This window comes from Tenrec ecaudatus, chromosome 16, assembly GCF_050624435.1.
Source record: "Tenrec ecaudatus isolate mTenEca1 chromosome 16, mTenEca1.hap1, whole genome shotgun sequence".
In the NCBI taxonomy this organism is placed as follows: domain Eukaryota; kingdom Metazoa; phylum Chordata; class Mammalia; order Afrosoricida; family Tenrecidae; genus Tenrec; species Tenrec ecaudatus.
In genome coordinates, this window is record NC_134545.1 from 23,138,670 (window position 1) to 23,153,674 (window position 15,005).

The following is a 15,005-nucleotide window of genomic DNA, read 5'->3' on the forward strand; positions in this document are numbered from 1 at the left end:
AGTAGGCCTGAGCCCTACTGCATCATTTAGGCAAGCTGTCACCTTCTAATCCGTGAACATGAACTGTCCTTCCATTTATTTAGGTCTGTCTTGATTTCCTTCAGCAATGTTTTATATGGTGTTCATTGTATAATCTTGTACTTCCTTGGCTACATTTATTCCTAAGGACACTAGACTCTGATGCTACTGTGAGTGGAACTGTTTTTCTAAATTTCTTTTTAAATGATCTATTGATGCCGATTAAACACACACCTACCAGTGCCTGCTGACCGTATGTGCTGCAACCTAGAATCCGCTAATGAGCTCCAGCAACTGTGCTTCTATGGATTCCGTTTGCTTTCCTACACACGAGCGAGACGCTGTCACCTGCAGAGAGGCCGCTTCACTCCCTCTTTCACAATGTGATGCCTTGTTTGACTGCTTGGCTAATTGTTCCAGCTAGAATTTCCAGGACACTAATCAACAACAGACGCCATCCTGGTCTTTGTTCCTTTCCTTAGAAAGAAGGTGTACAACCCTGCGCCATGAGTATGACCTTAGTTACAGGCTTTTAACAAATGCCCTTCAGCGTGTTAAGGTGATTATGGGCATTTAAATTGGGAGTCTTATCCATCTTAGCTTTGGCTAGAATAGTTTAGTTTAAAGTGCCTCAACAGAAACACTGCGTTTTTAAAAATATGCACCAAATGTTGACATAATGACATCGAGTGGGGAAGGGGGGAAAAATAACGTACCTTCCACTTGATAAAGAGGTCAGCGAGGAAACCGTTCACAGCTTTCTCAAAATATAAATCTCCTGTAAAGAAACAATGAGCGGATGATGACGACAATCATGACTTCTTTCTTGAAACTTCTTCGCTCAGGAAAGGAATGGGAGCACAGTTTCAAACATGGTCGGATGCATGAAAATGGCTTCAACATAAACTTTCTAGAAAGCCAAAGGTCATGCTGGCCTCGCCTCAGAAAGGCGTCGTGGTAAAGGAAACGATGGGAAAGCTCTGCTGTTTACAAAGGATAGCCTACGCCTTCCTTCTGGATGAATTAGGCAATCCTAACTCCGACAGATGATTGCTCTAATAAAGTTTGCTCACAGGCGATCTAGCAGACCCCGAGCATTCCTTGACTTATTTGTAGTTCCTGCTACTCCTGAGCAACCTGCTCACCTACAACAAAAAATAATTTGTATATACATTTTGCATATGCCATGAAGCTGCAGTGCTTTATTGTTTTCTACTCAATCTACAGTAACTCTAAGATTAAGAGGAAGCTTTGGGGATTTTTGAGAGAATAGGAAGAGAAACGAAAGATATTTTTTTAAAGTGTTAGTTTTAGCCACCAAGTTACTCTCGGTGTGACTTTGTATTCTATGCTTCTAGACTAACTGAGAATCCAGAAAGTAAGATTTTCCAATAATACTTAACCGCATTTCAGGGAATTCATCTGGAAAGACAGGTATTTTCTGGAACATCTGAGGATTTGGAAAGTTCTCTGACTACATCTTTGAAAGATTTCAAGAGCTTATAATAAAGTGATACCAACTTGGGAGTAACCAGAAAATTCTCCCCAAAGGCAAGTTATAATGATTACTCAGGAGCCGTACCATAAATATCAAAATCCCACATTTCACAGCTCATCTGAACAAATATGTAAACCATAGCCGACGTAGAACGAAACACCACCTGAAACAAAGAAAAACACAAGCATGTTAAGGAATGCTGGTGCAACAGTTCCTCGAACTGTGGGGATGTTTGCCCTCCTTGAGTCTCTAGGGAGGGCTAACGACGCACAATGTAGTACAATATATACGAACTTTCCATGACAGTTCACCCAAGACACACAGAGAAGGGTACCAACTCCTCTGTGGGAAAGCCAAGAAAGTCTAATTACAGAGGTAGAACTTAAGCGCCCAAGTGGCAGATGAATTGGCAATCTAAAAAATTCTAATATGCACATCTTCCACACCCAGGTAGCTTGGCGGAAGGGCATAATTGGTTTTCTGGACTGTGGCCTTTACCCTGAAGCCCCTTAGTCAGTTCTTATATATGCCGTAGGGTTCTAAAACAGGTTTGGGGGAAATCACAGTGTAAATCTCTGATACTCCTGTAATACATTAGAGACACAACTACTTTTTTAAAAAAAAAACATTTTATTAGGGGCTCATACACAATCCATACATACATCAATTGTGTAGCGCACATCTGTACATTCATTGTTCTCATCATTTTCAAAGCATTTGCTCTCCACTTAAGCCCCTGGCATCAGGTCCTCATATTTTTCCCCTCCCTCCCCGCTCCCCCTCCCTCATGAGTCCTTGATAATTTATAAATTAGTATTTTGTCATATATTGCCCTGTCCGACGTCTCCCTTCACCCCCTTTTCTGTTGTCCGTCCCCCAGGGAGGAGGTCACATGTAGATCCTTGTAATTGGCTCGCTCTTTCCAACCCTGGTCCTGAAGGTATCATCCACCCTGGATTCCCTGGAGACACAACTACTTAAAGATAGGTGCATATTCACCATCCCCTCTCTTTTGGATTTCCCAAAGGGCCAACAATAGAATAGACCCTCCCTCAATAAATCCGCTCATCTCTAATGTATATAAACATGAAGAAAGCCTGAAAGGAAATACACTTTTCAAGATGTTCACAGTGATTATCTCTTGCTACTGGCAGTATGGGAGATCGGGATCTTTTCAATTACATATAAGTTCTCTTTTGGTTTTTTTCATTGTACAAAACCCAACCTGATGGCTATGAAGGTACCCTGGGTGGAACAATTGGTTAGGTTCTCAGCTACCAACTAAAACGTAATTCAAGTCCACCCAGAAGCAATCCTGGCAATCAATTCCCAAAATAGCATAGCAGCTAAAACCACCACAGAATGGAACATAGCTCTGCTCTGAAACACACGGGTTTGCCAGGATGCAGAACCAACCTGACGGCAACTACTTCGGTGTGCTCTTTAGTGGGTACCTCATGTGGCTCTGACTGCATTTCCTTAATGACGAAAGATGCTCAGTATCTTCTCATATGCTTAATAGACTCACATAGCTTCTTTGGAGAAATTTCTATTCAAGTCCTTTGCTCATTTCTTAACTGAGTTACTGTATATACTCATGGATAAGCCGAGTTTTTCAGCACAAAAAATGTACTGAAAAACTGGGTTCAGCTTATACATGGGTCAGTGGTATCCCAGCAAGGTGTAACATCTTGCTGCCGTCCCTCCCGCCAGGTAACGGGGACAAGTGCCCGTTAAATTGCGGGTGATTGCCGTTTCTCTGCTGTTCATTCAAAGCCCTGCTGACACTGCAGGGCTTTGAATGTTAGTTTACTCAGATCTAACCAATCAGAGCCGTCCTATGACGTGTATCTTTGAATAAGCCTTTTAACGACCGTGTGCGAAGGATGTGGCATGAATGGATGTCATCTGGTCAAGCCCCACTAACAAAAGGAGGAAATCTCATGAAGCCTGACATAGAGTTAATAGCAAAGTGGGTTCGAGATGCATGGGAAGACATTCCAGAAGACATGGTGCGACGTGCCTTCCAGAAATGTAGTCTTAGTAATGCTGTGGATGGCAGTGAAGACTGCACTTTGTATGAAAATGACAGCACTGATGGTGATGACGGCGATCTCAGTGAGGACAGCGTCTATGATGACCTCACACCAGCTGAAGCTCTGCACTGGGATGCGGATGATGAGGAAGAATCCAGTTTTGAAGGATTTGAACTCTACATTTTAGCTTGGTTGCTGATTGAGCTCAGGGAATAGTACTCTTAAGGTATCAACAATTGTTTTTGTTGAACCTATTTTCCACTTACTATGCTGGTTTACTAATGTTAAATGACTTGTCCTTTTATTTATGTCTTTATTTAAAATAAATATTTAAATATATTACCCCAATGATGTCTCAATATTTAGTAATTTTATTTTCATTTGTCTTGATTATTGAAACTCACCAATAGCTTCTGCATTTTCTACCCTAGGCTTATAGTCAAGTCAATCAGTTTTTCTAGTTTCCCAGGTAATAATTAGGTACCTTGGCTTATACTCAGTTGGCTTATATTCGAGTATATACGGTAATTGTTTTCCTATACTTCCTAAATGAAACAATGATTATTTTATTTAGATATCTTTCAAAGATAGTATTAAGGGTTCTAACTCATGCTGGTGAGAACCTTTTCTATATTTTAATACCTATATATAAAGGAGCCCAGGTTAGGTCAGCAGTAAAATCCACCAGAAGCTCGGAGGGAGAAAGATGAGGCTGTCTGCTCCCATAATGAGTTTCGGTCTCAGAAACACCACACAGAGTCACTGGGAGTTAGAATCAACTCAATGGCAGAGGTTTGGTTTGGGATATATACATACTCCATCAATAATGTACAACACTGAGTATATCACATCCAGGTTTAAGGACTATCTCAATAGATAATCGATGTGATGCATTGAGCACCAATGACCTAGACCCAATGGGCTGTGGGATGACGTCACGGATAACACACATGACGAAGGAAAAGGTCACTAAGAAGACAGAAACGTGGATTTCAAAAGAAACTCGGGAAACTGCTCTTCATAGAGCAGCTAGAAAGCAAATACAAGAAATGAAGAAAACAGGCTGAACAGAGATTTTCAAAGGTTGGCTTAAGAAAATAAAACTTTTTTAAAAACTTAAATTAAATAATAAAATAAAGCATTACAATTAATTGTGCAAAAACCTGGGGTTAGAAAACCAAAAAGGGAAGCACACATTCAATATTTTTCGAGCTGAAAGAACTGAAAGAAATAATTCAGGCCAGTAATAAGTATGGTAAAAGCAAACATAGAAAACAATGCAGGCAGCATCAGAGGAAGATGGAAGGAATAAACAGTGTACCAAATGAACCGATCAACATGAAGCCATTTCAGGAGTACACTTATTAAAAACCAATCGTATTAAAGGAAAAAGGCTAAGCTGCATCAAGGCATTTACCAAAACAAGGTTCCAGGAATTAATAAAATGCTAATTGAGATGTTTCACCAAACAGACGCAATGCTGGAAGCGCTCATTCGTCTGCTGAGAAATTTGGAAAACAGCTAACTAACTGACTAGAAAAGCAACATATTTATGTCTAGTCAAAGAAAGGTGATTCAAAAGGGTGTGGAAATTATTAAACAATATTACTTTATTGCACACAGGTAAAATTCTGAAGATAACTCAAAACCAATTCGAGCAGCACAGCAACAGGAAGCTACCACAAATTCAAGCTGCATTCGGAGAGGGCACGGGACCAGGTGATAACATTCCTTAAGTCAAGTGACTCTTTACTGAAAGCAGAGAATACTTATCTGTGCTTTAATGACTGTATAAAAGCATTCAACTGTGTGGACCACAACAAAATAAGGATAAAACTGCAAAGAATAGGAATTGCCTAACACTTCACTGTGCTCACACAAAAGTTGCACATAGATACAAGACAGTCATTCTAACAGAACAAGGAGCTGCTGCATGGGGTAGAATCCAGAAAGGTGTGCATCAGGGTGGAATCTTTTTTGCTATGCTTATTCAGGATGTATGCTGACCAAATCATCTGAGAAGCTGGACTATACAAAGAACAGGATCAGAGGAAGACTGACTAACAAGCTGAGATGTGGATGTTGCTTGGTGGAAGCACAGAGGACTTGAAACACGTACTACAGCCTTCACGATGGTTTACAGTGCAACATAAAAAGAAGAAAACCCGCCCAACTGGATTAATAAGAAATATCATCATAAATGGAGAGAAAAATAATAATAAATGGAACAAGATCAAAGTTGCCAAGAATTTTTTTTCTTTTTAATCATTTTTTTGAGATCAACTCATTTTCCCTCTCCCCCAAGGAATTCATCTGACGGAATCTACTATCAAAGTCCATGGAAGAAGCAGTCAAGAAGTCAAACAACGCACTGCATTGGGCAAATCTGTTGCCAAAGACCTCCAAAGAGTGTTAAAAATGTAAAGATGTCACTTTGAGGACTAAGGTACAGCTAACCTAAGCCCTGGTGTTCAGTCACCTCATACACAAGTAAAAGCTTAGCAATGACTAAGGAAGGCAGGAGAAGAATGGAGGCCTCTGAATTGTGCTTTTGGTGAAAAGTGTTGGAATCTACTGTGGGCTGCCAGAAGAACAAGCCAACCTGTCTGGAAGACCAACCAGAATGCTCCATGCAAGAGATGGGTGAGAATTTGACCCATGTACATTGGACATGTTATTGAGAGAGACCAGTTCCTGGAGAAAGACTTGTCCTTGGGGAAGTTGAAGGTCAAGGAAACCCCTCAACAAAATGGACTGACACAGGGCTACAAGGGCTCAAATATACCAACTATTGTGAGGATACACAGGACCAGGCAGTGTTTCATTCTGTTACACACAGGGTTTCTCTGATTCAGAACTCACTTGACATCACCTAATAAAAACCAACAACATATACAAGGGGTTACCCCTCCCCCACAAAAACCATTATTTTCTCCCCAAAAGCTATATATTTTATTTTAATTTTTACAAAACAACCTTATCACCTTCGAAGTACTCTCCATTACACTTAATACATTTGTCAAATGTGTGATTCCATTCTTGAAAACATTTTTTAAACTCATCTGTTTGGATGGCTCACAGCACCTCCCTTGTTCTGTTCTTCACTGCTTCTAGGCTGTCCTTTCATGCCCCTCTTCATGGACAAAACCAAAAAGAAGTCACATGGAGCAAGATCAAGTGAGTATGGTGCATGGAGCAAGAGAGGCATGCTGTTTTTTGCCAAAAACTGGCGCACTGAGATGGCTGTATAAGCAAGTGCGTTGTCATGGTGGCAAAACCAGTCCCCCGTCAGCCACAAATCGGGCCTTTTTTGTCACAATCTTTTCAGAACCTCTAAAGAGAGAGTTTGATTAACAGTCTGACCTGGTGGAACAACTCCAAATGCACTATCCCCTCACATCAAGAAAACAAATGAGCATCGTCTTGATCTTTGATTTCACTTGACGGGCTTTGGTGGGTAGGGGGGTGTCAAGGTGATGATGGCGTCTTCCACTAGCTTGAATGATGGCTGCTTTCGGGGTTGGAGAATAGAACCAAGACTCATCGCCAGTAATGTCACCAGGAACAGTCTTGGAAAAAAAGTCTGGGTCGCTTTGGAGCTGTTCTTTCAAAGCATGCTTTTTCCTCGTCAGTCAGAACCCGAAGCACACATTTCTCAGTGTCCCTTCTCCTTCCCAAATCTTCTGTTAAAATGAGCTGACCCGAGCTCCACACAGTCCAGGTCACACCCCATCTCCTCAATGGCCTGTCACTGGTCTTAAAGCACATGAGCATGAATAATGCTGATAATTCTGTCCAGGAAGTTAACAGACATCCAAAACAAGGTTTGTCATCAACATTTTACCTTTTTATAAACAAGAAAACCACTCATACACCGAGTTTTTCCCATAGCACTGTCTTTATAAGCTGTACTCAACTTCACAACAGTTTCTGCAGCATTTTTCCCAAGCAGGAAACAAAATTTCACAGCCGCACACTGTTCTCTGAAATTGGCCATCACAAAAAGCGAGGTTTGAGAAAAACGGCTTTTATAAAAATAATGTCTGTGACCAAAGAACCTTCCCAGGCAACACCACTGGGTGCACTAACTCAGAGCGAGTTGCTCAGTGCTCGCCCAGCGGGGAAATGTGTCTTAGGAAAGCTCCGCCAGCCGAACTTTTTTCGGTTTTTGTTTTTGGTACCCCCTCGTGCATGCACCTCATATATGCACCTCAACATGATTTAAAATGTTGGGTGCTTTTAACATCATTTTATTATAAAATTTTTCAAACATAAAAGGATTTTACAGCAAACAGCAACATTCTATACTTAACATTACATTGCTTCAGCATTTACTCAAGCATTCAACCATCCCGTTATTCATCAATCTTATATGTTTGATATAAAACTAAGTTACGTCAATACCTCCTTTCCTTGTTAAAAAAGTGTCTAGTCTTTTGAGATTAGTAAAACAGTTGACCAAACTGGCTATAAAATGTATCTATTTCAAAAAGAACTTAATAAAATATATCCAAAGTAACAGGGCTTTGTGACTTTAATTAAACTAACTATGCAGTGCCAATTTCTTTTCACATATGAAAATCTTGTTTTCATGATGGGAGGGACCTTGTCTAAAATTTCATACAACAATTACCGAAAAGCCTTCTAAGTGCTGGAAGTCATACCAGAGAGCACTAAGATACACAGATAAAAAGACAGCTCATCTATTAGGAGGTGCTGGCAGTCTGGTGGTAGGACAGGCAAGCAAAGGTATCCCCTCCAATGTGCTGAGTGTTGTGACACTCACAGGTGCAGGCTGTCATGGAGGCACTTCCAGCCGAGGTACCGGGGAGGCTTTTCAAAAGCGGCAATACCTACGAGTCTTCCTAAGGAGTCGCACACAAGTGACTGCAGAAAGGGGGAAGTAAGGACCGACGTGCTACAATGGGGTCCTGGTGCCTTAGTAGGTTATGAGGCGGGCTGCTAACCACAAGGCCCATAGTTTGAAACTACCAGTCAACCCTCAGAAGAGACAGAAGGTTTCTACCCCAAGAAAGAGTTACTGTCGCAGACACCTACAGGGCCAGCTGTACCCATCACTATGAGTTAGAATCAATATGATGGCAATGAAAAGTGTCACGTGCAGGAGGGTATGGCATGTGTAAAGAAGAGGCAGATTTGGGGAACGGTAGATGTGTACTACAGTTATGGGGTTCAGCGCATGGGAAAAGGGATGAAATGTGGTTGAGCCTCAATTGCTTCCTTGATTCCTCCACTCAGTTGTCTAATAAGCCTCTCAAAACTGGAACTTTCTAAATCCACCTTCAACCTGTTCCTCCGCAAAGATTTCCTCTTCTCATAAACGGCACCACCATCTAGCAAGGCAAAACCCCAAGCCCAGGGGTCATTCTTCATTGTTCTATTTCACTCGTCGTATCACTAAGGTCTGTGGGTTCTTCCTCCAAGGATCTCAAATCTGTTCACATCTCTTCACTTCTACAACTCCCATTCTTGTCTAAGCCACCACTGTAGGTGAACAGTAACACCTGTCCTCTGCCTACAGTGTCAGCTCTTTGCTGCCTTTGCTGTTCTCCTTTGCATCCTGAGTGCCTGGCACCTGATACGATGTGATCAATGAATGGGGTTGAAGAGGTAAGCATGTCTAGTTCAGACATGGTGCTTATGAATCATGAAGGGTTTTAAACTAGAAAAAGGCAAAGTGCACAAAAACATACCAATTTATACCCACTAGAGATGCAAAGAAGGACAAGCAGAGTGCTCCATAGAGCCACAGGTGGCTCGACTTTGTCTCACATACTCTGGACATGTTATCAGGAGAGACCAGTCCCTAGAGAAGGGCACTGTGGCTGCATCGATGGGCCCAACCTAAGAACAAGTGGGAGGACGGCACAGGACCGGGCAGTGTTTCGTTCTGTTATAAACGGGGTTGCTGAGAGTTGGAATTAACTCAACGGCACCTATCAGCAACAGCAACAATAGAGCTGCAAAAACTTTAAAAAGAGAATCCCAGGTGTTAGACAAGAGAGAAAGTAGCATTGCTACTGGGAGTACCAACTGCTACGTACAATCTGAAAAATAGTTTGACATAGCTCATAGAGGAGTCAACAATCCACCAAATCTATCCTAAAGTTTAGATCTAAAGTAAAGTACAGACTATGAAAAGGCGATCTATAAGACTGCATAATTTCCCCTCCACCTTAAAAATGCTAACAAAACTCAGCAAAATAAATAATAAATTGTCTGAGGAACAATAATGGAGCTCAGGTAGTATAATGGTTACGTGTTCAGCTGTGATCCGCAAGGTCAACAATTCAATACCACCAGCTGCTCCTTGGGAGAAAGATGAGGCTTTCTACTCCTACAAAGAGTTACAGACTCAGAAACTCTCAGGGGGCACTTCTGTCTTGTACTATTTACAAGTGTTGCTATGAGTTGGCATCGACTCAATGGCACAGAGTTTGTTTGTTTGCTTTTGAGGGGATAATATATGTTTCACACTATCATTAAAAATAAGAAAATTCTAAAAATAAACTTCAGCAGCTATCTCTAAGACACTGGTGCTCAACCAAGGGCAATTTTGCCCCAGACTCCCCAGAAGGCTATCTCACACTGTGTAGAGACATTTCTGATTGCCATGGCTGAAGAAGGTGGAGTGAGGGGTGCTATTGGAATCTAGTGGGTTACAGGATAGACAATTCTGATTGCCATGGCTGTAGAAGGTGGGGTGAGGGGTGCTATTGAAATCTAGTGGGTTACAGGATTCTGTACATTGTACACGGTTTAACATCACCACTAGATGCTAACGGCACAACCTGCAGGCCACAACAGCCATAAACCCAAACAAAGCCCACTGCCTTCAAGTCAAGTCTTACTCACAGAGACCTACATAAAGTTTCTGACAAGCAGACAGCCTCATCTTTCTCCCATAGAGTGGCTGGTGGATTTGAACTAACGACCTTATGATTTTGATTCCCAGCGAACTTTTACAGGGGTTTCCTAAGACTATCAGAAAACATGTATTTCCGATGGTCTTAAGAACTGAGTCACCGGCCCTCTATTGGTCTGCTGGCGGGTCCACCCACATGCAGATACGCCCACATACGAGTACCTGGCATGACACCATGCTTCAAGACAACATTTCATGTGTTTGTCATTAGAAATAAATATTTCAAAAAAACAAAGAAATATTCCACAATCCATAATTACATATTGTTTTTGTGATTAATCACTATGCTTCAATTATGTTCAATTTGTAACAATGAAAATACATCCTGCATATCAGATATTTACATTACGATTCATAACAGTAGCAAAATTAGAGTTAAGAAGTACCAAGGAAAATAATGTTATGGTTTGGGGGTCACCAACACGAGGACCTGTATGAAAGGGTCACGGCAAGAGGAAGGTTGAGAACCGCTACACTAGGGGAAAGCGAGCACACGGGTACTTCACTAGCATGGGGGATACTCATCTGTGTTCAGTGTGGAATTTTCTAACAAGAAGAGAGGTATCTCTTTGCAAAGGTTCTCACCAGTTTTGTCAACAAATCACTTCATGTTTGCCAATGTGCTCTTACGCTAAATTTCACTTCTGCTATGTGGCAGTAGGGAGTCCTGGTGGCGTAGTGGTTACACATTGGGATGTAATTCGCAAGGTTTGTGGCTTGAAACCACCAGCTGCCCTGAGAGAGAAAGATGAGGCTTTCTTATTGCCATAAACAGTTATAGTTTCGGAAACTCACAGTGGCAGTTCTACCCTGTCCTAAAGGGTTGCTATGAGTCAGCATCAACTCAGGAACAGTGAGTTTTTGCTTGATCTATTAGTAGGCAAAGAAGTCCACACATCAGGCACCATCTGTCTCAACCTGAGATTGAACAATCCCTCTTCCTAAGAAGAAACTGAAGATCAACCCCAAACCACAGTGATCCAAATGTTAAACAGCTTCAGAAGGCCCTCTGAATACTACCAGTTCCACCAGGTAGGCAGGAACAATCATGAGATTATAAAATGTTTACTTGTCTTTAATTTAATTTCAGGATTTAGACATAATGGTTAGAAGAAAATAAAAATTATAAATCATACCCTGGTATCTTCACTGATGTAACCACACATGACCTTCTCATTCTTGACCCACAGCTCGCCAGCCTGTGCCCTAAAAGAAACCGCACACAGAAGTTCTTTCAAGTCTCATATTGAATCAAGAATAAAAAGGGGCAAGTTTTGGGTGATTCACGCCATTAGCACACTTGTATCCAAATGATCCAACCAGCTAAGGATTCCCATAAAGAACTCCATGAGCAGTAACTGCAACATAAAGAATTCCTGGTACACAATATACGAACAACAGGGTCTCGTAATCCGAGGAGTTCACGGACAACAAGTGGTACTAAGGAAGGGCCTCAGGGAATCTATGACCCCCGACACCCAAACAAAATCTTTAGGACAAAGAACAGTTCACGATGTCAAATTTTTACCATCCCGGACAGTGTAAGATATGCAAAATAATAATTTATAAATTATCAAGGGTTCATGAAAAGGGGGAACGTGGAGGGAGGGGGGAAAATTGAGGAGCTGATCCCAAGGGCTTAAGTGGAGAGCAAATGTTTTGAGAATGAAGAGGGCAATGAATGCACGAATGTGCTTTACACAATTGATGTATGTATGGATTGTGATAAGAGTTGTATGAGCCCCTAATAAAATGATGAAAAAATAACTTTTTTACCACTCATGAGAGGAGTTTTTGAGAGATACTGAATTTATGTAGAATATTTTGGAAAAGGATATTGATAATAGTGACACAACATGAAAAATGTAACCAAGGTCACGGAATTGCAAATGTAGAAGTTGTTATCCTGGAAATGTTCCATTGTATATATTGTCAGCACAATTTTTAAAAAGAATCCATGATGTATACACACAAACAATTAGGAATCGCTGGTGAATAATTTTCAAATCCTAGCTTTGAAATAATGAATTTCAATCGGAGCAGATCCATTTTACTATCAGGACCAAAAGTAAAAGGGGAAAAAAAAGAGTAAAAGGGAGAGGGTCCCTATGCCAAGGGAGGCCATCCAGCTAGAAATTTTCAATGAGAACTTGGTTCCACATAGGTCAAGCTTGAGGTTCTTTCCCCACCCAGGTTTTTATGTATTTATTTATAATGGTTTTATTAGAGGCTCATACAACTCTTAAATCACAATCCATATATACATCAATTGTGTAAAGCACATTTGTACATTCATTGCCCTCATCATTCTCAAACATTTGCTCTCCACTTAAGCCTCTGGCATCAGGTCCTCATTTTTTCCACTCCCTCCCCGCCCCCCCTTACCTCATGAACCCTTGATAATTTATAAATTATTATTTTGTCATATCTTGCCCTGTCCAACGCCTCCCTTCACCCACTTTTCTGTTGTCTGTCCCCCAGGGAGGAGGTCACATGTAGATCCTTGTAATCGGTTGTCCCTTTCCAACCCACCTTCCCTCCACCCTCCTGGTATCGCCACTGACACCCCTGGTCCTGAAGGGATCGTCTGCCCTGGATTCCCTGTGCTTCCAGTTCCTATGGGTACCAGTGTCCATCCTCTGGTCTAGCCAGACTTGCAAGGTAGAATTGGGATCATGATTAAGGGGTGCGGGGGGAAGCATTTATGAACTAGAGGAAAGCTTTATTTTTCATCATTGCTACATCGCACCCTGACTGGCTCGTCTCAAGCTTGAGGTTCTTTTCCGGTGCAAACTTTGAAGGGCAGGAAATTATTTGTTGTTAGATGCCAAGGAGTCAATTCTGACCCATTAGTGACCATTAGTGACCCGGGTGCAACAGAATAAAACACCGCCTGGCCCTGTACCATCTTCGTAATTGCTCTCCTGTCTGCGCTCATGATTGCAGCCACTGTGTCCAGCCATCCCCCCGAGAGTCTTCCTCTTTCTCATTGCCACCATACTTTACCAAGCATGCGTCCTTCTCCAGAGACTGGTTTCTCCTGATAACATGTCCAAGCTATCTGGGACAAATCTTGCCATCCTCGCTCTTAAGGAGCATTCTGGCTATGCTTCCTCCAAGAAAAATCTATTTGTTCTTTTGGCAGTCCATGGCACTTTCAATATTCTTTGCCAATACCATAATTCAAATACAATAAGTTTTCCTTATTCAATAGCCAACTTTCCCATGTATATGAGGCGACCAAAAATACATCCTTGGATAAAATAATAATTATTTATAAATTATCAAGGGTTCATGGGGAGGGGGAAGAAGGAAGGGTGAGGGAAGGGAAAAATGAGGAGCTGATACCAAGGGCTCAAGTAGAAAGCAGGTGTTTTGAGAATGATGATGGCAACATACGTACGAATGTGCTGGACACAAATGATGTATGTACAGATTGTGAAAAGAGTTGTATGAGCCCCTAATAAAATGATTAAAAAAATACATCCTTGTTCTTCAATACTTTAAAAGAGGTCTTAGGCAGTAGATTTACCCAATGTAATGTGTTATTTGATGTCTTCAGTACTACTACTATGACCATTGATTGTGGATCCAAACAAGATGAAATCCTTGGCAATTTTGAACTTTTCTCAGTTCGCCATGCTGTTACTTGTGAGGATTTTGGCCTTCTTCACACTGAGTTCTAAGCTACACTGAGGGCGGAGATCCTTGCTCTTCATCAGTAAGCTCTTCAGGTCCCCCTCACTTTTAGCAAGCAAAGGTTGCGTCACCTGCATATGGCAGCAGCTTTTCACTGAGCTTTCCTCCAGTTCTGATACTGCGTGCTCCTCCTTCCCACAATCCAGCATCTCTGATGACTTGCTCAACAAACAGATCGAAAATTATGGTGACGTACACCTCTTTTTTAAAATCATGCGGTAGTCCCTTGTTCTGTTTGCACAACTGCCTCTGGATCCATGTGAAGGCGACACATTAGCACAATTAACTGCTCTGAAATTGGCATTCTTCTCAAGATTATTATCGATATAACCAAATGTATTTGCATAGTCAATAAAATATTAGTAAATACCTTTCTGGTATTCTCTGCTTTTGAGCCAAGATCCATCTGACACTAACAATATCTTTTGTTCATGTCCTCTTCTGAATCTCTGGCAGCTCCCTATCAATAAACTATTGCAACCACTGTTGAAAGATCTTCAGCAAAAATGTACTTACATGTGAAATGAATGATACTGATCTATAGTTTGCTGATTCTGTTGAGTCACCTGTCTTTGGAATGGGTTCAAAAATGGATCTTTTCCAGTCAGTTGGCCAGGCAGTTATCTTCCAAATTTCTTGGCATTGACAAGGGAGTACTTCTAGTACTTTGTCAGTTTGTTGAAACATTTCAACTGTGGTTGATTCCATCTTACTCTTAGAGTTGAAGAGTAAAATAGATAATGCCACAATAATAGGAGACTTCAATATACCACTCTCCAGGGCAGAAGCTAAATAAGGACACAGAAGA

At 41.3% G+C, this 15,005-nt stretch overlaps 1 protein-coding gene across 6 annotated transcripts in view; it reads right to left on the bottom strand.

The window, feature by feature from the left end:
* DEPDC5 (DEP domain containing 5, GATOR1 subcomplex subunit) overlaps nucleotides 1-15,005 on the bottom strand; it is a 157,465-nt gene that overhangs the window by 119,409 nt on the left and 23,051 nt on the right. For 5 of the 6 annotated variants that reach the window (XM_075533337.1, XM_075533336.1, XM_075533335.1 and 2 more), the window contains exons 8-10: nucleotides 11,635-11,704; nucleotides 1,601-1,679; nucleotides 735-796 (exon numbers count right to left, since the gene is read on the bottom strand). In XM_075533337.1, the coding sequence (XP_075389452.1) occupies nucleotides 735-796; nucleotides 1,601-1,679; nucleotides 11,635-11,704 (211 nt within the window). The remainder of the gene's footprint in view (nucleotides 1-734; nucleotides 797-1,600; nucleotides 1,680-11,634; nucleotides 11,705-15,005) is intronic. The other variant, XM_075533338.1, reaches the window with a different exon arrangement.